This window comes from Castanea sativa, chromosome 4 (genome assembly GCF_040712315.1).
Source record: "Castanea sativa cultivar Marrone di Chiusa Pesio chromosome 4, ASM4071231v1".
In the NCBI taxonomy this organism is placed as follows: Eukaryota; Viridiplantae; Streptophyta; class Magnoliopsida; order Fagales; family Fagaceae; genus Castanea; species Castanea sativa.
The window spans coordinates 30,567,079-30,594,098 of NC_134016.1; the positions used below are offsets into that span (position 1 = coordinate 30,567,079).

Sequence of the window (27,020 nt, forward strand, 5' to 3'; positions counted from 1 at the left end):
CGCACAGTGCACGTTGTCCCCCCACAGCAGAAAAAAAAAAAAAAAAAAATCAAAACGCAAAACGTGAAAACGTGTATCCAAACTCCACCTTAGTCTCTTTTCTTAAAAATAAAAATAAAAATAAAAAGAAGAAAAAGAAAAAAAGATTACGGTTCGTCTCGGCCCAACCCTCATAGACTCTGATGACCCGTTTGCCAGGTCTCATGAGTCTAGCGGCAAACCGGTCATCACCTGCCGATTTTAACAGGCCTCATCGTATGCTAGACTGTAGCCATATTTGATTATTTATAGGAAAAGAGAAAGAACACTGCCGATTTTTTTTTTTTTTTTTCTTTCACAAAAATTCAGTCAAGAATCCTAAATCATTAACTTCCTTCATCAATCATTTGCCACTTCCTCTTTTTTTCTAGCGAAAATTCTTTTTCCTACCGATTCAAACTTCAAACCCATCACCTGGATCTTCACAACCAAATGCGTTCCAATCCATTGAATTACAAATCCTAGATCTCGCATTGCACAACAACAACAACAGCAATGGCTCAGATCTTTGAGTACTTTGTGGTCTGTGGAATCGGTCCAGAGATTCGAACCCTAGACAATATCAAAGGGTTCCATGGAACAGAAGTGATGTACCTTCCTTCTTTACTCGATCAGTACCCTCCGTCCAACCACACTCTCTACCCTCCTCCGCCGCCTCAGCTCCCCACCGTAAGTGTTACCGTTACTGCCACAGTTTTCTGATTTTGCTTTTCGTGTTTTGAGTTCAATTTTTTGTGCTTTTTCAATGCCGAGTAATTTGAGTTATTTCGGGAAAATGTGCTTTCTGGCAGGTTGTTCTACCGGCTGGTGTGGAGTTTTACTCATCGGGCTTTGATTCCAATGATCCTTCATCTTTTCCAAAAACCTATCCGATCGTTTTAACCGGTGCGTTTAAACTAAACCGCAAATCTTATTCATTTATTTATTAGAAGAACTTATTCAAGCCTTATTTATATGAATTTTAGATTCTAGAATGTGTAATCTATGCTTGACGTGCATTTTATATTTTTTGGGATTGTAAGATCCCATATTTGTAATTAACATAGCTAAGAAATCAGGACAATGTGATCCTATTAGTCAAGAGTCGTGTAGTTCAATTGGTAGCTCCTGACATTTCTAAATGGAGATGATCAGGGTTCGAATCTGTGCCTTTCTGTTGTTGTAACTATTTAAAAAAGAAAAAGAAAAAGGATGGCAATCGAAGGCTCCTCTAAGGGTGGCTTTCTTTTCTTGGTCTGCTTCTTTAGGCAAGATCTTAACAATAGACAACCTTCCTAAAAGACGAGTGATAGCGCTTGATTGGTGCTATATGTGTAAGAGGTGTGGGGAGTCGGTGGATCATCTTCTACTTCATTACTCTATAGCTTGGGAGTTGTGGTCTTTGGTTTTCTGCTTGTTTGGTATTCAATGGGTTATGCCTCATACTGTTCTTGAGTTGTTTGAGGCTTGGCATGAAAAGTTTGTGTGACATCGTCACATTGATGTTTGGAAATCAGTGCCTCATTGCTTGGTTTGGTGCATTTGGCGTAAAAGGAATGCTAGAAGCTTTGAGGGTTGTGAACGTTCTTTGCTAGAGCTTAAGTCTTTTTTCTTACACGCTCTCTTTGAATGGAGTGTGGTCTTTTCCCATTTTTCTTGTTCTTCCTTTTCTATTTTTCTTGACCGTTGTTCGTTTGTTTCCTGATTTGTGCCCCCATAGTACATCCCAACGTACTCGGCTTGGCAATTTTTTTATTATTAATTATATTCTTACGTTATTTATCAAAAAAGAAAAAGAAAAAGAAAAAGAAGGCAATGTAATCTGATTAGCCATGTGCATGAGTTCCATGGTTTAGTAATAATAATTTTTTTTAAATTTAATTTATATTTATCCAATTAGAGTTAAATTTATTGTATTTGTTCATTAAACTGTGAATATTTTGTCTAAATTATTTTTTATTATTGTATGTTATTAAGACTTATCACGAAATTGTTATTTATATTTTTATTTGTCTAAACTTGCTGCAGAGGGTGATGGATCAAAAATTTACGTTAGTTGCATTGCTTTTCGAGATCCAGTCAACGAAGATATTGCTGAAGCTTACCATATACAAGCAAATTCTTTTGCTGACAAATGTATTTGTCTTGTTTCACGCTCGCCCAGTTTCCGTGTTCTTAGAAGTGCACTTGAGGAACTATTTACACTTTGCTTTTCCCCAAATGGAAGTAGGTTTGTGTCCTTCAGTGCTAAAATCTTGATTGTGTTTTTCTTTATAGTTGGCATTTAAGTGGGATCTAGATGTTTTATCTACAACTTTGTTTCTCTCTAGATGATATATATACATAGAAGGGTTGGGTTTAAGTTATATGTGGTGTAGCTCTTTATGATGGGGGACCATGGTAGTAACCATTAAAGACCTATAAAAAGCATTCCAAAGTCAATTCTAACACCCAAGTGTTGATTTGGCACATGACACTTCTCCCTTGAGGTTTGTGGATGAATGACAATTCCTTTTAAGGTTTGGCATAATCAACTGATTCATCATTACACTTGCACATATAACACTATCAGTTTAGTGGGCAGTGTGTACAAGTTGTTGTCCAAGGTTTTGGCTAATAGGTTAAGGGTGGTTTTGGATAAACTCATCTCTGAGACTCAGAATTCTTTTGTTGGTGGTAGGCAGATTTTGGATTCTGTGCTCACTGCAAATGAGTGTCTGCATAGTAGGTTGAAGAGTCGGTTACCGGGTGTGGTTTGCAAGCTTGATATTGAAAAAGCATATGACCATGTTAATTGGGAGGCCTTGTTTTATCTGCTGGACCGGATGGGGTTTGGGTCGAAATGGAGGGGGTGGATTAAGGCTTGTGTTACTTCTATCCGTTTTTGTGTCCTGGTAAATGGTTCCCCTGAAGGCTTTTTTGAAAGCTCCCGTGGGTTGAGACAAGGAGACCCTTTATCCCCGCTTCTATTCCTCTTGATTATGGAGGTTTTAAGCAGAATTTTGAAGAAGATAGAGGAGAATAATCTTATTCGGGGGTTTCATGTGGGAGCAGTAAATTCTGTTGGTGTTTAGGTCTCCCATTTGTTGTTTGCGGACGACACTATCTTATTTTGTGATGCCTCTAGGGATCAGTTGCTTTGCATAAGGTTGGCGATGTCTTGTTTTCAAGCTTTTACGGGTTTGAAGGTGAATGTTGGGAAAAGTGAGATTGTTCCTGTTGGGGAGGTGAATAATATAGATGCATTGGCTAGCATTCTTCAGTGTAGAGTGGGGAGCTTGCCTATGAAATATCTGGGGATGCCTTTGGGAACTTCTTTTAAGACTGCTTCGATTTGGAATCCTATTTTGGAAAAAATGGAGAAGAGACTCTCAGGGTGGAAATGTCTTTACTTATCTAAGGGTGGTAGGCTCACTTTACTAAAAAGTACTCTATCGAGTCTTCCTACGTACTTTTTATCTCTCTTCACTATTCGTAAAGCTGTGGCTGCTAGAATGGAAAGGATTCAGAGGAATTTTCTTTGGGGGTCTGTTGAGGGGAGTTTCAAATATCCTTTGGTGGCTTGGGATAAGGTGTGTTCTCCTGTTAAATTGGGGGGGTTGGGGATAAGGAGTGTGGCGTCGTTTAACCAAGCTCTCTTAGGGAAATGGTTGTGGCGCTTTGGGCAAGAAGTTACCCATCTCTGGCGGAGAGTTATCTCCACAAAATATGGTGAGGGTCAAGGGGGGTGGTGTACCAAAGTGTGTAGGAGGACCCACGGTTGTGGCCTTTGGAGAAGCATTCATGAAGGGTGGGGGAGCTTTTCTAAGCACCTGTCTTTTGTAGTGGGTGAAGGCACTCGCATCCGCTTCTGGCATGATAGGTGGATTGGGGATTATATCCTAAAAGATCTCTACCCTGAGCTCTATGTGGTTTCAGTTGCCAAGGATGCTTGCATTTTTGAAGTTTTGTGGCTTCCGGAAGGAGGTTCTACTAGAGTGTGGAATTTAAGGTTCTTTAGAGCCTTTGAAGATTGGGAGCTTGCTGCTTCTTTTTCTCTTCTTCATTTTATCCAACCTCATATCCCTCGGGGGGATAGGAGGGATACTCTTTGTTGGCGGCTCAAAGGCAATGGTATGTCCGACACCCGCTCTTATTACCAAGCAATTCGGGGTTCCTCGAATTTTTTGTTTCCTTGGAAGGGTGTTTGGAAACCAAAGGTTCCTAAGCGAGTAGCTTTCTTCTTGTGGACAGCCGCTCACGGTCGGATTCTCACTTTGGATAATCTCATGATTAGGGGTCGTCGCCCTTTGGCAAATCGGTGTTGTATGTGTTGTTGTGATGGGGAGTTGGTTGACCACCTTCTTCTTCATTGTACTGTTGCTCATACCTTATGGTCTCTTATGCTTCAGGCTTTTGGTATCCACTGGGTTATGCCTAGTTCAGTGACAAAGTTGTTATCTTGTTGGCATCAGTGGTTAGGGAAGCATAACTCGAATATTTGGAATTTGAATTTAGGGTGTTTATTGTGGATTGTTTGGTTGGAACGGAATCGTCGCTCCTTTGAGAACATGGAGAAGACATTGGATGAGTTAAAGGTGTTATGTCAGCGTAGCCTCTTTGAGTGGTCTCGTTGTTGGGGTTTTACTGATTCTTCGTCTCTTTCAGAGTTTATGTTTTCCCTTAGAGTTTCCTTCCCTTAGTTTTTCTTTCTTTGTATCTTTCTGTTCATCATCATGAACATCTTGTACTACTTTTTCTATTAATATTACTTCTTTGATTACCTATAAAAAAAAAACACTAATCCATAGTCCCTACTTTTTTTTTTTTTTGTAAATTGTCAATCGTTAAACTTTTCCCCAGGACAGCAGTCCATGCAAAGAAAGCCACTGGAGAAGGGAACTTAATCACACACACACACACACACATATATATATTATGAATTTAAGTTAGAAAATTTGGCAATTGTAAAATGAAACAATATGGTATTCTTTTCCAGTGTATTTAATACTCTTAGCTTTGCAATAATTTCAGCAAGCCATTGTGGGATGTAATAGCACATATGGTGTCCAAGGTACCTTTGCCTACCCCTGGAAGGGATCGAGTTTTGTTTGCTATAGATAACTGTCTGCTTTCTGTGGAGGCTCCACCTAAGGATGGTCTCCCCCATGCTGATGTATGATCCTCTAGTTCTTTCTGGTTCTTTAGCTATTTGGGGCTTCCTTTTGCCAATAGTGTGATTCAGCGGTTGTTGAAAAATAACCTTTTTATTTGTTAATCACCCTTTATTTCATGGATGCAGATATCATTTCAGCCACTGGTACAGTGCTTGGATGTTGACAACTTAATTAAACTTTTTACAGCAGTGTTGCTTGAAAGGAGAATTTTGCTACGATCAAACAAGTACCGCTCTTTACTTAAGACATTTGATCTTGTTTCTAGTAAAAGCTAAGTTGTAATTTTTCTTATTTTTTATCCAATGTTGCTTTTGTTGATGGCAATAAGCTGTTGCCTCTGCTGTCATACAGTTTTGTTCAGGTCACAAGTGATTTATGGATGATACCTGTGATTAATATGAAACTAATATTCTGCAGTAGTTTTTATTTTTATTTTTAATTTTTTAAATTTGGGCGGGGTTTGGAAAAATGTGGAACATTATGGGCTGATTACGTTGGTCCTGTATTTTTTATTGGCAAGTTGCACATGCACTTGATTGTTTTTGATGAAATTACCCTCCGTATTGCTCTTACAATGGGTGAAGAAGTGCCATTGGAGTTAGAACCGGTAGGCCTGTATTTGCAATTTTTATCTTTCTTTTCAATTATAGGAAATGGTACATGCATACAAGTACAATCCAGTTTTCCATTTTGGCATGTATTGATAAGATTGACTAAATGCATTTAGATCATCAGCTTTTCCTTGGGATCTTGTAAAAATAGTGTGAATTTCCATATGCGTTTAGTTATCCATTATTGATGCATTCATTTGAAGAGCAAGGGGTTTGCATTACCTGTCTGTGCTTGAAGATAACAATATGTAGTGGCTATACAACTTATCAATTACAAACTATAAAGAGTATTAATAAAACAATTTTGGTGTACGCCATATTTTGTTGAATATTGTCTTGTTTCCATGTTTGTTTAACATAGTTAATCAATATATGCAAGTGAATGATGGTTTTACCAATTAATATTTTCATTCATGTGGTACATTTGGTGGGAGTGAAATGCTAGAAGCTTCGAGGGATGTGAATTCTCGATCTTAAGTTGTTTTTCTTTAAATCGTTGTTAGATTGGTAGCTAGCTTTGGGTCCTTTTCCTTTACTTATCTCTTAGATAGGATGGATCATTGTACCTTGAAAGCTTGATTGTGTGCCCTTAGTACACTTCCTGTATACTTGGGTTTTTTTTTTATAAATTTTTTTATTATATATATTAATTAATAAAGTTTTGTTTCTTATTAAAAAAAAAAAAAAAAAAATCATGTTTTCAGGTATTCTATCTTTTTTTTTTTTTTTGCGCCCCAAAAGTATGTTATGCTTGTGTATCCCTGTGTTTGAATCATAGCAGCTATTTGTGCAGTATAGAATTAATGTCTATTTATTTTGATTATAATTGTTTCTCCTCACCTAATAAAGCACTGTTTTATGTCCAAATTTTATAATATTTTGTACTTAGCTTGACCAATTTCATTAATAATGCATTAGATTGTTGTTATCATACCTACATCAATAAGTTGTCGTCCCGTCTTTGCCAGGTACTCACTTTTAACTCTTGTATCAGAGGCCATATGTCATTTAATTTATCCATTTCGGTGGCAGGTAAGGTTTCATATTTTGAAGTCAACTTCTCTTATGTTGGATTAGGAAACAATGTTTCCCTTACATATGCCTTGCAGATTTCTGCAATTCTGCCAGCATCATTTATTTTTTTATTTTTTATGGTTATATTATTGATGGAGATGACAGTTTTAACCTGTTATTCAGTTAATTCAAGATAATCACATTCCATACTGATACCTTTTTTGTGATTTTTATAAAGATTCTCATCTAATCTTGGTATGTTTGTTGTGCTGAAGCATGTCTACATTCCATTACTATTTTTCAGTGGAGTCGACTATATTGATGCACCTACGCCGTATATGATGGGCCTCCATTCAGGTGTTGATACATCTGGTTTGGCAATGGATGGCGTAAGTTGTTATATATAAACTTCACTGTTTAATCTACCCTTTTGTTCTCTTATTCATTACCATTTTCTGGTTTTTATCACTTGGTGTTCTACTTGAAGGTGGCAGTATTTCTTCCCCTCCCAAGAAACAGCCCACTTAATTTCGCTGCAGTAGGCAACACTTATTTTAACCTCTTATTGGACTTACGGTGCTTCTTGTTGGATTGTGAATGATAAGTCATAGAAAAAGAAAGATTTCACTTAAGTTCTTTCACTACTTACCAAATAAGTTTGTGCCATTGGGTAAACTGCAAGCAACCTTTTGAAGTTCCTTCTTTATGAATATTCTGCGAACAATCACTTCTCATATTAAGTGTTATTGATTTAACGGTCTATTTTGTAATATCTTAAAAGATCTCCCAAAGTGTAGGTATTGCAACCCTAGGATAAGCAGAAAAAGCTTCAAACAGATTGAGACACTGATAATTTACTAATTATCTCAAAAGCTTAATCTAATAGGAAATGGTGAATTTAATTTCATAACCGTAATTCTAACACTCCTTCTCATGTGATTTCTAACATTTTAAATGGGAGGTAGAATGGAGACAGGGATCAAACTCAAGCTCTCCTGCTCTAATATTATGATAAATTACCGATTGTCCCAAAAATTTAAGTTATTAGGAAATGACAAATTACCGATTCTAACACACTAAGAATTTGTTTTTTTTTTTGATTGGTAGATAATTGGGAGGGAGAGTGGGGTTCAAACATAGATGTTGGTCTAGTTCCAAAATTTGAAGCATTTTGTATTTCGTTACTTCAATCTCTGCCCTCGGTTCTCTAGTTTAGTTGGTGGAGAGCGTTATTATTTTGTCAATCCATTCTCTAGATAGATGAGGGTCAATGACAAGTGTCTTTCTATATCCTTCAGCCTCTTTTTTGGCAATGATATGCCCTGACATATGCTTTCAGACTATAGTTTTGTTAATCCATGTTTTTTATTTTTCAAACTAGCTGTTGTGCGGGCAAATGTTTGTGCAAAATGATAAATAAGAAAAGAAAAACACACACACACACACAAGATAATAACATTATAAAATAAAATAGAAAAGGGAAAAAAATTTAAATGGAGAGAGGCTGTGGGGGGGGGGGGGGGTGAGTTGGTCTAAAAGGCATTGTGCTCATGTTTTAAGAACCTTTACCTATTTCAGTTTCTGCTTTGGTGTTTTCTATTTCTGTTTCCATTTTGGGTTTACATGCAGTTTTGGTCTTGCATGAGGGGGACAGTTGTTACTGTCTTTATACTCCTTCCATACCATTTTGTTGGTCCGTTATAGGGATTCCCACTTTTCAAGGAAGCACACATTTTAACTTATACCACAACTAGCTCTCATAAGTGATCTATACTACCTGTTTTGGTATAACATTTCAAAATTTCCTCTAAGCAGTTGTTTAAGAAATTGATGACGGAAGCATGAAGACAATTTTATTTTAATCTAGTTTTGTCTAATCTTAGAAGTCAATTGTATTTTTACTATTGGTCCATTGGATGTTATTCTAGGTCTTGCCAAGAGCATTGTAACTCAACTAGCATGTCTTGGTGTTTCCAAATGAGATGTCTAGGGTTCAAATCCCCTCTCCCCTAACTATTGAATTATCAAAATGAATGTTATTAGGTTAATAGTTTTTTATTATTATTTAGTTTCATAAAGTCAAGTGCTAGTTTTTTGTAATTCAAAAATTGGTCTTTGACCCAAGTCAATTATGATTAGAGTTTTGTTCTAGTAGTCTATATAAGTGCACCATTGTACTCCAATGGAAACAAGTTTGCTTGATTAATAAATTTTTCTATTGAAAATTTTCTAATGGATTGGTGCCAATTCAAAGTATAAGTATACTTTAGCACACTTTTAGCAAAAAGTTTTCAACAAAAAATAGATAAGTTATTCCCAAATAGACTCTATCTTATTGACTCATGTCTGATAGATTAAATTTTTGGGACTGGTGGTTTCTAGCTTTGCCCAGGATAGCTTTTGCAATTGTTAGTGAGGCATTGCTAGACAACATAATATGTGAGTTCATGCTTAATATTTTTCTTCATTACTATGAATTAAGATATTATCTATTGCTGCTCATGGTCATTTGTTGGTTGCACTTGACATACTGTTATATGTTTCCCTTTATAGGTGGTTGTGGTAGACCTTGAGTATAATCGTATTACTACAACAGAGGACATTCCCCCTATTCCAGAGCCAGAATTAAGCTCTTTGCGTGGTGAAATCATGAAGTTATTGTATCCCAATGTTGTGGGTATAGATCAGATGAAGGCTGATTTTTGCAATCTATCTGAGCACTTAACTATATGGGGCAACAAGCCTTGGGGAGAGGATCATGACCTTCAACTTAGGTGATACTTGGATGTCACGTGAAATATTTATGAAGTACTCTTGCTTTCCTAGAGCCAATTCAGTTTACTGCATTTAAATAAATATACTGTTTTGGATGGCTTTTGCATTCTTGTCTCTAGAAAATTATGATGTTGTACGCTTCAATTCTAGAGGGTGCCTTCTGTCCTAGTTTTCAATGGAACAATTCTGCTCTATTATAAATGGCCTTTTGGTATTATAGTCATGATTTAAAGTTTTTCATGCTTATTTATTCAGCAGAGAAAAGGGAGATTGTGTAACAATTACATTAATAATGTCACCATATTCCTGTTTCGGATCTATGCCTGCCACCGAATTTCTAGCTTGATGGTTGTTCTTGAAGCCTAACTCTAGTTTAGTAGACTGTCAAGTTACTCATTTCTATTTCTGGTTTAACTCTAAATTCTTCCAACACTATTTTGTGGTTGAAGTGGTAAATTTCTTGACAATTCTACTGTGTGAGCAAGTAGAGAATATTTATTTTCTAATTTTAAACTATCAATCGTATGTACACATGCAGCTGTGTTGCATAAGACTAGACCTCACCATTTGCATTTTTAAGATATGATCTTTATGAAAATTGGATTGTTGCATGTTTATATATTGGATCCATTGCTTTATAGGCTAAGTGATCATTAGCAGATGATATGGGTACTCCGTAGTTAGCATTAATTTCTTGGATATTATATTAAGTGTATGCTTTATTGATTCTTGACTTCAGTCCCCAATCTCAAACACTTGTCTGTTCTCACTTGTGAGTCAACGTTTTTCCTTATGTACTTGTCTACTTATTAGAAGAATTATTTGATTTTTCTATTTTGATATTCCTATTTAAGTATGAGTGGATCTTCTAGGCAACTTACATGTGCTCACTAGATATTCTGAATCTACAAACTGATCCATAGTGTGAGTTCTAAAGCAATGCCTTCTGTGGTTGAATTTTACTTTATAAAACTCTCTTAAGTAGCTTGTCTTTTTAAAGATCTATTATGCTTACTTTTCATTTTAACGTTACTAAGTATGCTTATCTTGTATGACCAGTGATGCTTTAATATGTCAATGTGAATTGCTTGATCATGTAAAAAACTGCATTACTACATGAAAATCTGATTTTATATTCTGTGAATGTTTATGTGCAGGCTAATATTCCTGAAGTTCTTTGCTTCACTTTTAAGTGGCTATCGCAATTTCATTGTATGAACTTTTATCTTATATCTTTTAATATGGATTTAGTTTTTAATCATTCATAGTCATTTCTTTTTTTTTTTTTTTTTTTCTGGGGGGTAAAATTTTCTCTTTCAGGAAAATTCAGCAAATAATGCCTTCAATACTCAAGCATTTCTAAAGAAGCGCTCTCGGTCAACCAACCAACCACCTGAGCCCATGGTGATGTTATGTCATTCCACTCATCTTTATATTCCATTTTCCAATTTATTGCCTTTTTTTTTTTTTTTTTTTTGTTAATTATGAATGATGTTAAAAATTACTACTGTTATCATCATCATCATCATTATTTTTGGACTTTGTATAAATGACGTGAATTTTTTCTTTTGATTTTAAATTATTCTTCATTCCACTTTAAAATTTAGTGCCCTTGACTGTACTTATCTCTTTGTTGGTTTTTACAGATAGCACAGTTTCTAGACTCACATGGTTTCTTGGATTATCTGGAGAGAGGTCTGGGTTCTGTTGAAAATAATAATAACAATAACAATCTCCTTGACAAGTTGCAAGATGCAATTGGAAGGGGTCAGAATCCTACTTCAATACTTCCCTCATCTTTGGTAGATCCCGAGATTATAACAATATCAGATCCTGATGTAGGAAGATCAGGTGTATTTGATGCTACTCTTTTTTGAGATTGCCAGTTATATACATCAATTATAAAAAGACAGATATTTCAAATTGGAGATAATAATATTCATTTTTTTCATTTTCTTTGGTTCTCCAGGATCAGGTGCCAAATATACTTATGACAGGTTTCCTTCAAACATTAGAACAGAGGAGCAAGAGGAAAAGAGGAGGCAGATTCTTGCAGCAGCAAGTGGAGCTTTTGATTTCTCTGGAAAGCATACTCCTAGGTATATATTTATTTGTGACAACTTCAAAATGTTCTGTTGGTTCCAGTGTTGTATGCTTATTGTCATGCCTGTTAGAGTGTTGGTGCACCCCTCATTTTGGCTTTCTTTTTATCAGTTCACCTTCTATGCTAGCGGGTAAGGATTCCAAAGCAGGAAGTCTCAGTCCAATGGAGAGGGCTGTAAGTTCTTTACACCATCACTAAGATGCCCTGAGTGTTTTTTCTGTTAGAACTTTTGAATTGTCTTGAACTAAACTGACACTTTATTTTTTTATTCTATTTTTTCAGGCAGAAAGGGAACGCATGGTTTTGGACATAAAAGTTAAGCTGCAGGTGAGATCTTTATATCATTTTATTTTGTCTACTTTGTCATGTTTCTCTATATAGTTTGAAAAATCCACATTTTCAGTAGCATTTATATTGGAGATTTTCCATGGATGGCATACCCAGACTTGAGTTAATTTCATCTGTCACTGGTTCTTTGAATTCACCTTTTGTATTGATTGATAAACATGCAGCATTTGTTGGTTGATGCTCAGAATTAAACATATTTTTATCACATATGTCCATAAGCGTTTAATCTCTAACTTGCCCAGTTATCTTATTTCTGAACTTGACATTTACTGTTTAAAATGTTCATATGCTGGGCTTTGAAAGTTTACCTTTCTCGGTCATAACAGTATTGCTCATTTTCACTGGTGTAAATGAGATTTTACATTTAGCTTTGCGCTGCTATTTGTTCTATTTGTTAAATTTATAATGAGGATTAAATATCATGCATGCTTAGATATCTAATAATAGGGGAGCATTGACTAGCTAATGATGCTTAACTCTTGAAGCAAGATGAATATAAGTTGGATCATGCTATCCCTCCCACTATCATTTTTTTTTTATCACCACCACTCATGCAGTCCCAGGTCCCATCCTCTATCTCCCTTGCACTGGCCCCACTCCCCACTGCCTCGTGCTCATAATATCAAGCCATTGGTGCTGATCATATCTTATCCCTTTTTTTTTTCAATTAAAATTTTTTTTTGAAGACTCTTCTGCCGCACATTTGTCTGGGGGGACTTGTCACCTTGATGGTGTGAGTGGGTCATTTGAATCACCATCCACATGTCAAACCCCAAAGACCACTGGCCTTGACCCATGGCAAACCCTATCAGGCATCAATGTCTCATGTTTCCGAACCCCGACCTAAACTTCACAAGCCCACATCCTCAAATTTACAGAATGAAATCTCCACTCCACAACATACATCATGAAACCCGCCTTCTTTTTTTTATTTTATAAGTAACAAAAGTTTGTTTATGAAAAAAGAGAATACCCAGGTAAATGGTGTACTTGAGTAGCTGTACATCAATCTCTCAAATTACAATGCTCTAACATGTCAAATAAATGAGAATAGGGAAGAGAGTTAAACGCAGTATTTCAATTCAGAAAAGGGTGAAGAAGAGATTTAATCTTGAGAATAGACAATTCATTTCCCTCAAAGCATCTCACATTCCGTTCCTGCCAGAGACGCCCCAAGACAATGCAGCACAACACTCCAGAAAACTATATTTCGATGTTTGCCCAGTGGACCTTGCCAAGCTAAGACTAAATCAGTGACGCTTTGTGTCATAACCCATAGAAGACCAAAAAATTCCACACCATTGTCCATAACTCAAGCTACGGGATAATGAAGAAGAAGATGATCCACTGACACCCCACTTCTTTTGCACATATAGCACCAATCCACAACATTGACACCTTTATTCCATAAGTTGCAATGGTCAAAATCTTTCCTAAGGTTGTAGTCCAAGGAAAGAAAGCTACCCTAGGAGGAAATAGTACTCATGCACCCTAAAATCCTTAGTCTTTGCTGACTTCCAACAAAGTTTGTCATGTCCCTCACCTGTAAGTGACAGAATATATTAGGACCATAAATACAATCAAAGGTTCCAACTCCCAATCTTGGATTGCTCTAGAAAAAAGAATATTCCAATGGCATCCGTTAGGAAAATGCATGACTTTTGCCATAGAAGACTCCTTATTATGACTATGCTATAGGGTTAGTTTGGATTGAAGGGGAGGGAAGGGTGGTAGAGTAGAGTTGGCCGGAAATTGGTGCCTCCCTCAAACTAACCAATAAAGTTCCTGGAAGGTTTCTTGAAGGGTACAATCACCACACCGCAGATCATGCCAAAATTTTACTCTATTACCAACCCCGACATCAAATTGGATGAATTTAGAGAAAGTTGGCCAACCTTGTCTTATGGTTCTCTAAAGACTTAACACCATTGGGTTCCAACACGTCTTTATACACCAGCCATCTTTGTACACCAGCCATATGGACAAATAATCCAAAACTGCTGTTGAAACCTACTATAAATTTCGTTTAAAGCCAGTAGGCAACAACTTCAAAACACCACTAAATACACACCCACACTACCAATCATAGCCAATTGCCACCATGCTGCCATGAATCCTCACAAGAACTCACCAGTCAATCACAATCAATTCCCAACAGTGCACCACCACCTTGATGGTCTGCCCATTGGAATATTTGTAATATGTTCAATTGAGAGAGAGAGTGAGAGAGAGAGAGAGAGAGCAGGGGTGGCGGCAGTTCAAAAGATAAGGGGGTTAAGGTTTTACTATTATGCATATGTATAGTTTTAATACGTATTTTATTATGTTTATAAAAATTAAAAAGAAAAATGTATTTTATTATACTCGGGTTGGATTCATGTTGCAGAGGCTAAAACCCATTCCTGCCCCATCCCTTTGTCAGGGTGGGTATCCATGGGGCAGATATAAATTGCTGTCCCTACTCCCTACAACCATATAATAAATGGATAGGTTTTAAGGAAATGAACTTCCTCTGATTTTTTTGAGATGATATCCAGCTTCATGATTCCCTTCTCTCTCCCCCTTTCAAATAATTTTTCTGGTAAACAAGCAGAACCTTTGAAAATTTTTTCCCCATTTTTACTTTGCTTTTCTGTATGAATGTGTGCACCCATGCGTTACAAGTGATCTAAGTGAAACCAATTGAATACATGGGTTTGAAAGAAATGTGACAAACTACATTGCTAATGTGAAGTATTTATACTGCTAGTCTAGTTCGTCTACATAGGCATAAAATGCATATTAATTCCTTTCTATTTAAGTCAAATGATATATTTTGGTGGAATTTTAGCTATTGCTGTTTTCATTGTCCTTCACACTTCTTGTTTTAAGTATTATGGTTTTCTTTAAATAGGGTTTGTGGCTTCGTCTTCTGAAATTGGGAGCAACTGAAGATCCTCTTGCGTCTTTTGAATATGGCACAATTCTTGGTATGCATCTAGTAGAGTTCTACTCTCTCGTTGACATTTTTAGGAAAAAATTTGCTTCTATCACTCGCTAATTCAATCTGCTTTCATCCCATGACGATGTCTATTTGTTGGCTTTTTGTAGCTTTGATTGAATCTGATGCAGAGGGAATTGGCGGTAGCGGGTTTGTTGAATGTATTAGGGAGCATATACATTCAGTATGTAGCTTTAAAATGCATTGTTATTATTATAGCTATTTCAATTACCACTGCCACTACTATTACTATATTGCAGCATAAGCTAACCTATGCACTGGATTTATGCTCTCAGGGGTGGAATTGTCAGCTGACTGAGGAACAGTTTATTGCAGTGAAAGAATTGGTATGTACCTGAGCAAGCATTATTGGTTATAAATTTTAAGAGTTAGAAAGCTCCATATTGCATTGATTTTACTTTATGCTTTTATGATGTTTCATCATTTAATTTTTTCAATTAGTTTTATGATATCCTCTCAATTATGATTATATCAAGGTTTCGAAGTACAAGCCATCAAATTCCTCCATTTGTTTTTGTTTAATTTAATTTTTGATAAATTTTTTAATTTTGGAAAGGTAAATTACACTAATAAATTTTTTTTATGAAAAGGTAAATTATCCAGATGCTTACCCAAATATACATTATGCTTATGCATCAGTTCTCTCTCTCTCTCTCTCTCTCTCTCTCTCTCTCTCTCTTGTTTTCCTTTACTTCTAGTTTCCTTAATACACTTTACATGGAATCTAAATGTTTGTGATAGTAAATTTTTTTCCTGAATTTAATTAATATGTTAATTCAGCTCAAAACGGCAATCAGCCGTGCAACATCTCGAAATGATGTGATGACCATTAGAGATGCCCTTGAAGTCTCTGCAGAAATGTATAAGAAAGATGCTAATAATGTTTCAGATTATATCCAACGCCACCTTATATCTCTGTCAATCTGGGAGGAGTTACGGTAAGTGTCGCAGACCATTTTTTAGAGTAATTTATTCATCATACTTCCCACCTTTTTTGCCTGTTCACAAGTAAGACTTTGACATAATAGCAATAGCGATGCTATTTGCAAAATCTTATCCACACAGTGCGCAATTTAATTGGATGTGTGAATTTACTTTTTTCCTTATGTAATATTTTAAAAATTGAATGGAAATGAAATATTGTGCAAATAGCACTACAAATCAACAGAAATTACAACCACCCAGAAACTCAAGCAAATTAGAGAATGAATGACCGCTTATAGCAGCCATCCAATCATAATATTAAGAAATTTTGATGATGTGGATTGAATATATAAAAATAAACAACGTATATAATAATTTTGAAGCCTGAGAATGTAGCCTGTTACTGATTAATAAATGTAGTGGAAATTCCTGTTCAGCCTAATATCTTTTTTTTTTTGTGGATAAGTTATTACGTATTATTGATACCAAAAGAGGTCAACCAAGTATACAGCAAATATACGATCAATCACATGAATTACATAAATCTATTAAGTCAGCAACAAAAAATAAAGAGCGACTCCATCTAGCTGACAACCAATCCAATAGGGTTCTGAAATAGAATAACTTAAGATCAAGGATAGTTCTTATTGTATCTTCAAAGCTCCTATTATTTCTTTCCTTCCAAAGACACCACATCAAACAATGGGGCACAACCATCCATATGTCACCATTTCTACAGCAACCAAATCGACCCTGCCAACAAGCTAACAACTCAATAATAGACCTCGGCATAACCCAACACACTCCAAACAAACCCACTACCATGGACCAAAAATCAGTGGCAATAGAGCAATGAAGTAACAATTGATCGACTGATTCCCCATCACATTTGCACGTATAATACCATTCTAAAATCCAAACCTTTTCCTTAAATTATCAATCGTCAAATTTTTTTCCCAAAGTTGCTGTTCATATAAAGAAAGCAACTCTAGGAGGGACTTTTGGTTTCCTAATGCTTTTCCAAGGGAAAGACTAATCACTAGGACAAATCAAAAGGCGACAGTAACCACCAACCTGAAATCCCTATTTCTTATCTAGCTTTCAATACATCCTATCCTCCCCATTCCCCCCCACCAATTCCCCATAGATAGCATCCGTGAAGTTTGAAGGACTCCAACTCCCAATCCTGCACTGCCCTCGTAAAATGCACTTCCCAATGAAGAACCCCATTTTGTTGAATCTCATAAGATCTGCCACGCTCACCTCCTTCTCACTGCTAATCTGGAATAACTCAGGATAGCAAACAGCCAAAGGGCTCTCCCCACACCATCAGTCTTGCCAAAACCTCACACAAGTCCCATCACCTACGTCATATTGAATATAACGCAACAGAGTAGGCCAACCGTGTCTGATAGATATCCACAAACTCACCACATAAGTGCCAGTGACTGAATTAGTACACCAGCCTCCCTATTCACAACAATCTATCGTCGCTATTACACAGCATCGAAGCGCTTCTCTCTCAATTCCAAATCATCACAGCCATTTCCCTAGCTAAACTTCATTGAAACATCTCAAGTTCCTTATAGCCAAAACCCCAGACAGAAAAGTGGCACAAACTGTAGACCATTTTACCAAATGAAATTTGGGCTCATCTCCCAAGCCACCCCATAAAAAATTTCTCTGAAGCTATTTCATTCGATTTGCCACATCAATAGGAATAGGAAATAAGGAGAGAAAATATGTAGGCAAGTTAGATAAAGTACTTTTAATTAAAGTGACTCTACCTCCCTTGAATAAATATAACCTTTTCCATCCAGCCAATCTCCCTTACATTTTATCCAAAATTGGATTCCATATCATCTTCTCCTTAAATTTAGCACCCAAAGGAATGGCCAAAAATTTAAATGGAAGTGACCCTTGCTTGTAGCTAGGGGTGTCAAATGGGTGAGTTTGGGGTGAACATAATTGGGTTGGGTATATAAAACCCATTTACCCATTAAAACCCATTTTAACTATTGCTTCTAACCCAAATCCAACTCAACTTAATTATTATGGGTAAATCACAACCCACCCAATTACTCAATTACCAAAATTCCATTAAAGTGAAAATGACTAAAGTACTCTAAAATCTTCAAAAATGACCAAAATATTAAACAAATTTCTTGTACTTTCCCACACTTTCTCACCTACCAAACAGTTGAAATCTACCAAAAATTAAAAAAAAATACAGAAAGGCCCAGACCCATAATCACGAAAGCCATACAAAATTTCACCCCAAACCCATAATCACGAAAGCCATACAAGAAAAAGCGGAGCCACCGTCGAAACCGACCTTCGCGGCGGCGCCGTTATTGACGGAACGTCGATGCTTTTTCTTGGCACCATTACCTACTCCCCCTCTTCTCTAATGAAGCTACTATGTCTTCTCTGATCGCCAAAGCTCGGCTACTAAGAAACCGTCGTTGTCTTCATCTAGCTCTAGAGGAAGCACTTGCTCGCTACCTGCCACGTCAAAATCTCCACCGGCGACTTTCCGTGACCGGAAGCTGAAAACGACGTTGTGGATTTCGTAAACACTAGCTTTCCACTCGCCGACGCTTTCAGTTTTCTCTTGCCGGCGCCAGTTTGTTCATCCGACGAGTTCGGCCAACAGAATAACGCCTCCATTGAAGAGCTTCGTGCTCAAAGAGAAGCACAGAAAGTGAGGGAAAGAGAGAGGCTAGGGTTTGAGTAGAGAGAAGAAGATGATGGCTAGGTTTGAAAAGAAACACTGAAACGGGCTGGGTTTTAAAAAAAAAAAAAAAAAAATTATGGGAAGGGTTACGATTGAATTTGGGTATTTTGTTTTTGGGTTAAATGTGGTTCAATGGGTTTTTAGTTAAAACCCAATAATTACTGGGTCTAATTGGGTTGATGTCCATTTAACCCAATTAATAATTGGGTGGGTTTGGGTTTAATTAGAGTGGGTGAGTTTGGCGGGCAAATGGGTTTGGGCTTATTTTGCCACCCCTACTTGCAGCCTAGAGCATCAACCAATATTTCTATGTTTGTAACCACTCCCACAAGCACCAATTCAGACTTACCTAAATTTACTTTCAAACCTGACAACGTCTTGAACCACTGTACGAATTAACAAAAGCTGATCAAGGTCAACATCATATGAAATCAGGGAATCATCCACAAATAGGAGATGAGACACCCTCAAATTTCTTCTCACCGTGAAGCCTGTTAAACAGCCCTCATTAACAGCTCTATCCAGCCTTCTGCTTTGTATATCCATGACTAAAATGAAGGACAATGATGACAAAGGATCTCCTTACCTGCCCCTAAAACTCTCAAAGAAACTACAAGGACCCCCATTAATTCAGATAGAGAAATGAACTATAGACAAAAAAAAAAAAAAAAAATCCACCACCTCCATTTTTTTGAAAAATCATAATGTTCTAACAAATGAATAAGAAAGTCTCAATTTATATGACCATAGGCACTAAATTAAGAGTCACCATCTTCTTACCTTCAGAAACCAACCCACTCTGCAACAAATTGGAACCCAAAATACTGTTCCGGTTAGAGGTAAGCCTGAAGACCATCATTGGAGGAGACTCAGTACACCCTGACACTCCTACTGGCGAAACCACCTGAAACTCGGTTTGACACACCTCTTGTAACGGCAAAGCAGGGCACATTGGAGGCACCGAGAAGCTCGAACCACCAATCGCGGCCTGAAACCGTACCGTTGGTGTCCTCACAGGACCTTCGGCCACCTGTATTGGCATCCCGGAGCCCGTCGTACTCAACCTGGTATGATACACCTTTTGTAACAGCAAAACAGGGCACATTGGAGGCACTGGAGGCACTGGAGGCACCGAGAAGCTCGACCCACTCATCTCAACCTGAACCCGTGCCGTCGGTGCCCTCACAAGACCTCCGACCACCTGTGTCGGCATCTTGGAGCACATCGTACTTGCCCATGACTCTCCCTGTCCTTATCGTGAGTATCGGCTGAGAATATAAGCCCTCCACAATGAACAAAGCATTCCCCAAACTCTAAGGTTTTTGGGCTTGTGAAATCTGGGCCTAAACTTGAACGAACTGGTAGTTGGGCTGCCAGCTTGTTAGGGCCCAAACCGAGCTTGCCTTTGCTCAAAACCTTCTTAGCTCGTGAAACCCATTTAAACTTCTGAGCTCCCCTTTTCTTTCTATCCTAGAAAACTTGCCTCCTCCCTTTCATGTCAACCTCCACGATTAGACCACTCCTTGTCCAGCAAGGTCTCCTCACATCACTCGTCTCCCCATGTTCATTTGCTTTTGAAAATGATGGGAAGCGTATCCTAATACCTGCTGAATTTTGCTCATCTAACTTTGAGTCCTCATTAATGCACTGCTCTCTCCTTTCCCCTTCTCCCACCACCATCTCCTCAGGCTTGCCCACCGGAAAGTCCCCCCCACCCCCCCACCCCTTGGCACCTGTAGAACTCGAATTCACCACCATCTTCTCCTCTCCTAACTGTGTCCTCTTCCCCTTGTATGTGGTACCTAACTGCTTTAACTGTTGTCTATCCTCTGCTTTTACATGATAGCCTTGCACAACATCAACAAAAGTTCTAGAGTTTTGAGCCTCCAAGAAATGCCTATGCACCTGAGGAATAAATTTTGGCTGACCATTTCCACCCGCATATTGGGAAGGATTCAGCATCTTTCTTAGTTCAAGGCCAAAGGCCCTCGAACCACTTTTCTCTTTGCCTTCAGGGATAATAATCGACCTTCTTGACCCACCAACTTTGAGTTCAGTCAATAGAAAGAACTGGCCAAAAGAATTGGTGCTTTGTTGGAGAGTATAGGTAGTGTCACCATCTCTGAGAATGAAAAACTATTTGGAATTTGCCCCAACAACAATGTGTTCTATATTATTCATCAGCCATTGTGCTGCATTCTTGCCCATGAAGACTGATCTCATGAAGTATTTTCCCCTCTCAAAAATCCGTAACAAGAAATAACGTCCCCCTTCCTCTAAAACTAATTGAAAAAACTTGGATTCAATGAAAAAACTTCAAAATCCCCCCATGACTAAACTTTTCTCTCTCTTAAGAATCTAGATTTTTGTGCATGGCTCTAAGCCAACGTTCGCTGATGCTTATTTGCATTTAATAGTTTTCTTGAATATACTTTTTCTTACCTATCAAAAAAAATATATAAACCTTTGCACATTCCAAGATAAAATCTTTTTTTGATAAGTAATAAAGATTTATTGATATAAAAAAAAAAAAAAAAGACATCCAAGTACACAGGGAGTATAGAGGGGTGTACATATCAAATACAAAAATTACATAAATCAAGTAAATCCAAAATTGAAGAAAAATGTTAGTTTCTTCACACTGAGAACCAGTCCAATAAGGTTCTGAAAAATAGATGCTTGAGGTTAAGCATAGAACGCTCATTGTCTTCAAAACACCTACTATTTCTTTTTTTCCAAATACACCGCATCAAACAATGAGGAACAACCATCCATATATCTCCATTACTATTTCTTTCATTGATGAACAATCAAAGCCCAACCCCCTACTGTTACCGCAACACCTTGCCAAAAAAAGTCATAATTAGGGTTTATTTGAGATCCGCTTATTTTGTTGAAACTGAAAACTTTTTACTAAAAGTACTATAAATAAAAGTAAAAGTTAGTTGAAATAGTATAGTGCGACTTATGAATAGTATCAAAAAGTATAGTGGAACCCATGAATAGTATAAAAAATAAACTGAATAGTAAAATAAGCTGACAAAATTAAGTCATGCCAAATGCACACTTAATGGAACTGAATAAACCCCGTAATTCCCTTATCTCTCTCTCTCCTGCTCTTCCTAATATCTTAGTTACTCTTTGTTTTTATTAATGTTGCATGTGGTTGACAGAAAAGGGCAATTAAAGCAATTTTTTATTTTTTATTTTTTTTTTATGATTTGGAACACAGTGCCTCCAGTTTAAAAGACAACATAAAGCCTCTCTTCAACCAAATTAATAGGAAAAGAAAAGAAGTCTTCCAGAACTGAATCATTTCAAATTGATCCCATACCCGAAAATGACTAAAACAACCCTCCTCCCTCCACTGCTACCCCCCTTTATTTAATGGGTAAAGATGGTTGTTAACAAATAATTCTTCTGTTAAGGCTTTTTGCATTGTGTATTGATTATATGATTTTGAATAGTTGTTTTTGTTTTTGTGGTGCAGTTACTTTGACTATCTCCTTAACAGTTCATTTTTCTCTTCCTTTGTTGTTTGATATTCTGAATATTAGATTTCTGTCAAGAAGCTTTAGTTACATATTATTTCTTATTAAATTCCTGTGGCCGATTTATTATTTAATTTAAATTTATAAAACTTCTATTGTGCTTTGTTTTTTGCTAGCTACTGCCTTGAACCTAACTTGTTCATTGTTGATAGTAGAGATCGTTGTTTCTTTAGTCACAGATTGTTCTAGGGTGGGAGTGTTAGGTATTTTTTTTTTTTTTTTTTTTTTCTGTAAGTAATATGATTTATTAAAAACGAAACTCAAAAAGGTAATATGATTCATCAAAAAAAGGGGCGCAGCACTAGTACACAAGGGGTGTACAAGGGAATGCCCAAAAAAATAAAAAAGAGGAGGCATAATAAATAAAAGTAGTAAAAATGATTAATTGGAGCTCAGGGTGTCCGGGAACTTTAGAATGTTGGAAGTATAAGGAATTGAGGTCCAATCAAAAAGTTCTTAGGAATAAGAACTTCAGCTTTGCCAATTCAGGTTGGAGTCTTAGGGAGCTTAAATTTGTAATGAAGTGCTATCTTTGGGACTGTATTAGTTCTTGTGCTTTGACATGGTGAGAATTTTTCATGTTATGGTGGGAAGACTAATTATGCTTAGGAAGTAGGAAAGTCTATGGGTCAATCTTTTGTCTATAATTAACTCCTTAAAGTACTCTTGTTTACTAGTTTGTGAATTGAGATGTTGAACTTGTGTGAGAAAAGGAGATAGTGTCCACTTCTCTTTGCCACCCAATGTTTTCCTCCTCTGATTTTCCATAGTCAGGAACTTTTATTATCAGGATTGATCATGGTTAAAAATTGAATTTAACCTTCTTTTTAAATAACCTTAATATGTTTTGGGGTCTAATGAGTTTTTCACTAATCTAAATTTGGAATTTTCATGGCATTTATAATTCTTTTACAGGTTCTGGGAAGGATACTTTGAATATCTAATGGAGCAGTCTTCAAACAAGTAAGGATTTTGTACCTCTTTCTTTTTTAGTACAATTTACTAAACTCTACAATTTTGTATAGTCTACTGATGTACTAGTGTTTCTAGTTTCTTGTCCTTTTACTTGGGACAGTACATTTATAAAGCTCTTTTGCTCTTGATTGCATTGAGTGTACACTGATGCCATGCATCAATTTTCTTTTTGAGTATAATGATTGAACTTCATTAATTTCCAATTCATTGCAAGTATACCATGAGCATTTGTAACTGGATAGGCACACCCATCTCAACATACTCAACTTGGATGCCCTTTATGATTCTGCCTACAATCCACCTCAAACACGTGTTTATCTGTTTGTTGTAATTGTACTTGCCTGATTAGTCTTCTTTTGGGTTCACTATTTTGCACTCAGTTTCACACAAGCATTGGCTTGGTGAAACTACTTCAGCCTATTCATTCCGGCCTCCATAATTTGCTTCGGTGGTGTCCTAGGAAGCACCTGCATAGATATGGGTGCAAGTGTGAGTGCAGTGCGGCGACACGGCAAATTTTGAAAAAGTAGGACACGAGTGCGGCTGCGACAGGATACATTTATTAATTAATTATTAAATATATTTTTATTTATATTTTTTATATATAATTAATAAAAAATGTTATTGCTCATTGCTATTCTTAAGCCAAATGATATAAATTAATGAATGTAATATCACGTGGGGTAGTAAAAAAAAATTAAATAAGAAATGGTAAATGATACATAAATATGGTCATGTGGGGGAGTAAAAAATGAATAAAAAAAAAATTAGAAACTTGTGGTTGGAAACCCAAAACTCAAAATTTAAAAGCCACCCATCATGCTGTTGGAACTAAAAAAAGCTAGCCAGTCATTTATGTTTTTCACGCCTTCCAAGATTTTATTAACTTTTTCTCTTTTCGCACGTCTTCCCAATTCCCACTTCACATTTTCACTCTTCACTTAGTGTTCTTGAATATACATCTTTATTACTTATAAAAAAAAGAAAAAAGAAAACTCTAAACACACTCTCTCTCTATATTCAAGCTTTCAACCTCTCTCTCTGTGTTCAAGGCTTCAACCCCAGTTTGCAAATGTCAATGAATCAATGGTGCCACCACTGACCGAAACTTCTGCCCCACAAAGCGAAAAGTTGCGTTTCAGGCTTTTAAAAAAAAAAAAAAAATTTCATGTGGGATGTGCGTGCAGCTGCATCCAGGCTGCACCCCGCGTCCCAGCCGCGTCTGACACAGGTGTGGCTACCATTTAGCTGCATGGTCCGCACCCGTGCTTCCTCGGTGGTGTCTCTATTCCTTCTTGGATGTACCTGTTTCAAGCATTTCATAGCAACCACGCTGTTACAGCTGATAAGTCACCCTCCTCATTTGAGAGCTGTCGCATCATTGTCTTGGTGAACAGTAGATAATCCTCCACTGAAACCAGGCAGTTCTGTATCTTCCCCTGTACCATAGACCTGACGTGTCAGGCAAAAGGGCATTCCCACATTCCCCTCCTTTTCTTTTGCAAAACAAACACGTTGGGTCACCAAGTATTCGTTGATTGTAAAACTTGATCCTTGTAGGGAAAGCATAATTGCATGCTCTCCTTATAAAATGCTTGATTTTACTCTTCACCTTTAGTCTCCATATCTTCCTCCAGAGTGTCCTTGCTGTTGCAGCAGTAGAGCATTCTTGCTCAGTCTGAAAGCCGGCCAATTTCAGTGTTAAAACATATGCTGTCTTTACCGAGAATGCCCCTAAGGAGGTTTGGACTCCAGGTATGTTGGTCTTGCATGCCCGGGTTGCATAATGGTACCTTATCAGAGCCACACTCCTTTCATTAAATACCTTATCAATCAATTTCACATTCGACCACCTCCAGTCCTCATCAATCGGTTCACACACCACGGTGACTTCTACCAAGTTGGCTTACTCTCCGATGACCTGGTCAACCACTTGTCGTACCATATATTTATGTGCCACCCCTCACCCACCTCCCATATGAGCCCTCCATTTTGTAGCTGCACGTGCAATTAGTCTAACTTTTAGACAAGGTTTCTCCATACAGAGTACAAAGTGTAGTGATGCTTCTCCTTGAGCCTGGCTATGGGGATACTTGGCAGTCTCTCTGGGTTGTTAGCTGCAACTTAGTTTGGGTTGGGTTGGTCTGTCATCCAAAATGGATTAACCAAACTGTGGTTTTTAATGTATTGATTTATTTTTAAAGTGACAATTTCAACCCAATCTAAACACTACAATTTGACCCAAGGTCCTATACAGAAGTGTTTGCTTTTTTTTGGGGGGGGGGGGGGTGATAGACAAGTTGAACATGTTGGGACTATGAATTTGGATTATGGTTGGAAAATTGTGTATACTTGGTTTTGTGTATCATATACCCCTGAGATACGACAGTGTGAATCCAGCCAACCATAGAATACTGGTAAGACTAATAGGAGGTGCGATTTGGGTAGATTATCCAAGCCATCAATCGAAACGGAACTACTGAAGTGATGAGGTCGCCTGCATGGCACTGCAATGCAGTTCGGCTAATTTATATTTCATCATAAAATGATGCAGGCACCTTCATGGCATTGCAATATTTTCTTTGAATCTTCTTTAGAAAGGTTCCCTAAGTTATCAAAAAAAAAAAGAAAGGAATTTGGATTTCCAGCCAGGGAATGTTAATGATGGAACCAATGGGCTGAAAGGGAATCTATTCTTGAGTATGTTAATAAGGGGTGGAGATGAGGCAAGCTTGATCAGGGACAAAGCTATCTTTATGCAAAATGAATTATGCCAGAATTTCTAAAGAGAGAGGGAGAGAAATGTGATGGAGATGAGGTAAGTTTGGTCAGAGATGAATCCATTTTTCCAAAGAATGAAGTAGAGCTTGTTAGAGGCCTCTTATGGCAGACTTTAAAATTAGATGACCCACCCCTTGATGGAGTCTCATCACCTAAGATCAAAGGACATTGGTGGACTATGATACACCAACAGTGCAAGAGTTTTACTTCCAAAGTAGAGGGAATGTCTTTCTTATAAAGATGGGAATTCCATTGATTAATTTACTTGGAATGAGGGAATATTTATCTCTTATAGCATTGGTTTGGACCCTTACATTAAAATGAATACGGTTGTCAGGGATATTCCCTCTTATAGAGAGTGGCTGTCCCGATTCTTATTTCTTTGCCACCGGATGCTGCGGTTGTTGGAACGAATGAGTCGAACCAGTTGGTGTTGGTTCCAGAGGAGTCATCGGAACCTAGGGAGATTAATTCTGATCTGGATAAAGGGGTTGAGGTTAGTGTGGAGGATTGGGTATCAGATATTGGTTCAGAGGATGTTTCCCAGTTCTCTGATTTTTCGGCTCCTCTCAATGTTGAACCCCTGGCCGTCTCCTTACCTACGGGTGTCAGGGATATTCCTGAAGGGTCAACAACTTTGGTGGATAATTTGCTGGGAAAGGACAAATACTCAGAGTGGTTTCAGGAAAAATTCAGTGGCTTTGATGATTTTCTTGGGACATCCCTCAAAGGTTTGGAAGAGCCAGCTACCAAATTCCTGTTGGCTGTTGAAGCTGAGTTACAGCAAAGGGATTTTAAGGTTCATTCTGATAAAGCATTGAAGAGCTCAGGGAGGAAAGGGATTAGGGAATTGAGGGGTTTGTTTAGCTCTGTCAATTATGGTCCAGCCTCTTATAGGCGTAGTGATAATGGTAAGGACAGGGCTCTTTTTATTTCTCAATGAATTTGAAGATTATATCTTGGAATGTCAGAGGTCTGAATGGCAAGGAAAAACGACTCAAGGTTCGTAATCTTTTACGCTCTTG

At 37.4% G+C, this 27,020-nt stretch overlaps 1 protein-coding gene across 2 annotated transcripts in view; it reads left to right on the top strand.

The window, feature by feature from the left end:
* Positions 1–220: 220 nt before the first annotated feature.
* Positions 221–27,020, top strand: part of LOC142631215 (DENN domain and WD repeat-containing protein SCD1-like) — a 47,844-nt gene continuing 21,044 nt past the window's right edge. The window contains exons 1-19 of one of the 2 annotated variants that reach the window (XM_075805330.1): positions 221–708; positions 831–924; positions 2,047–2,248; positions 5,032–5,173; positions 5,300–5,400; positions 6,754–6,817; positions 7,075–7,188; positions 9,353–9,573; positions 10,732–10,786; positions 10,895–10,978; positions 11,221–11,425; positions 11,544–11,673; positions 11,789–11,852; positions 11,961–12,005; positions 14,920–14,995; positions 15,117–15,190; positions 15,303–15,353; positions 15,808–15,965; positions 23,155–23,202. In XM_075805330.1, coding sequence (XP_075661445.1) covers positions 535–708; positions 831–924; positions 2,047–2,248; positions 5,032–5,173; positions 5,300–5,400; positions 6,754–6,817; positions 7,075–7,188; positions 9,353–9,573; positions 10,732–10,786; positions 10,895–10,978; positions 11,221–11,425; positions 11,544–11,673; positions 11,789–11,852; positions 11,961–12,005; positions 14,920–14,995; positions 15,117–15,190; positions 15,303–15,353; positions 15,808–15,965; positions 23,155–23,202 — 2,102 coding nt within the window. In that variant the 5' untranslated portion in view covers positions 221–534. Of the gene's footprint in view, positions 709–830; positions 925–2,046; positions 2,249–5,031; positions 5,174–5,299; positions 5,401–6,753; positions 6,818–7,074; positions 7,189–9,352; positions 9,574–10,731; positions 10,787–10,894; positions 10,979–11,220; positions 11,426–11,543; positions 11,674–11,788; positions 11,853–11,960; positions 12,006–14,919; positions 14,996–15,116; positions 15,191–15,302; positions 15,354–15,807; positions 15,966–23,154; positions 23,203–27,020 lie in introns of those variants that run through there. The other variant, XM_075805331.1, reaches the window with a different exon arrangement.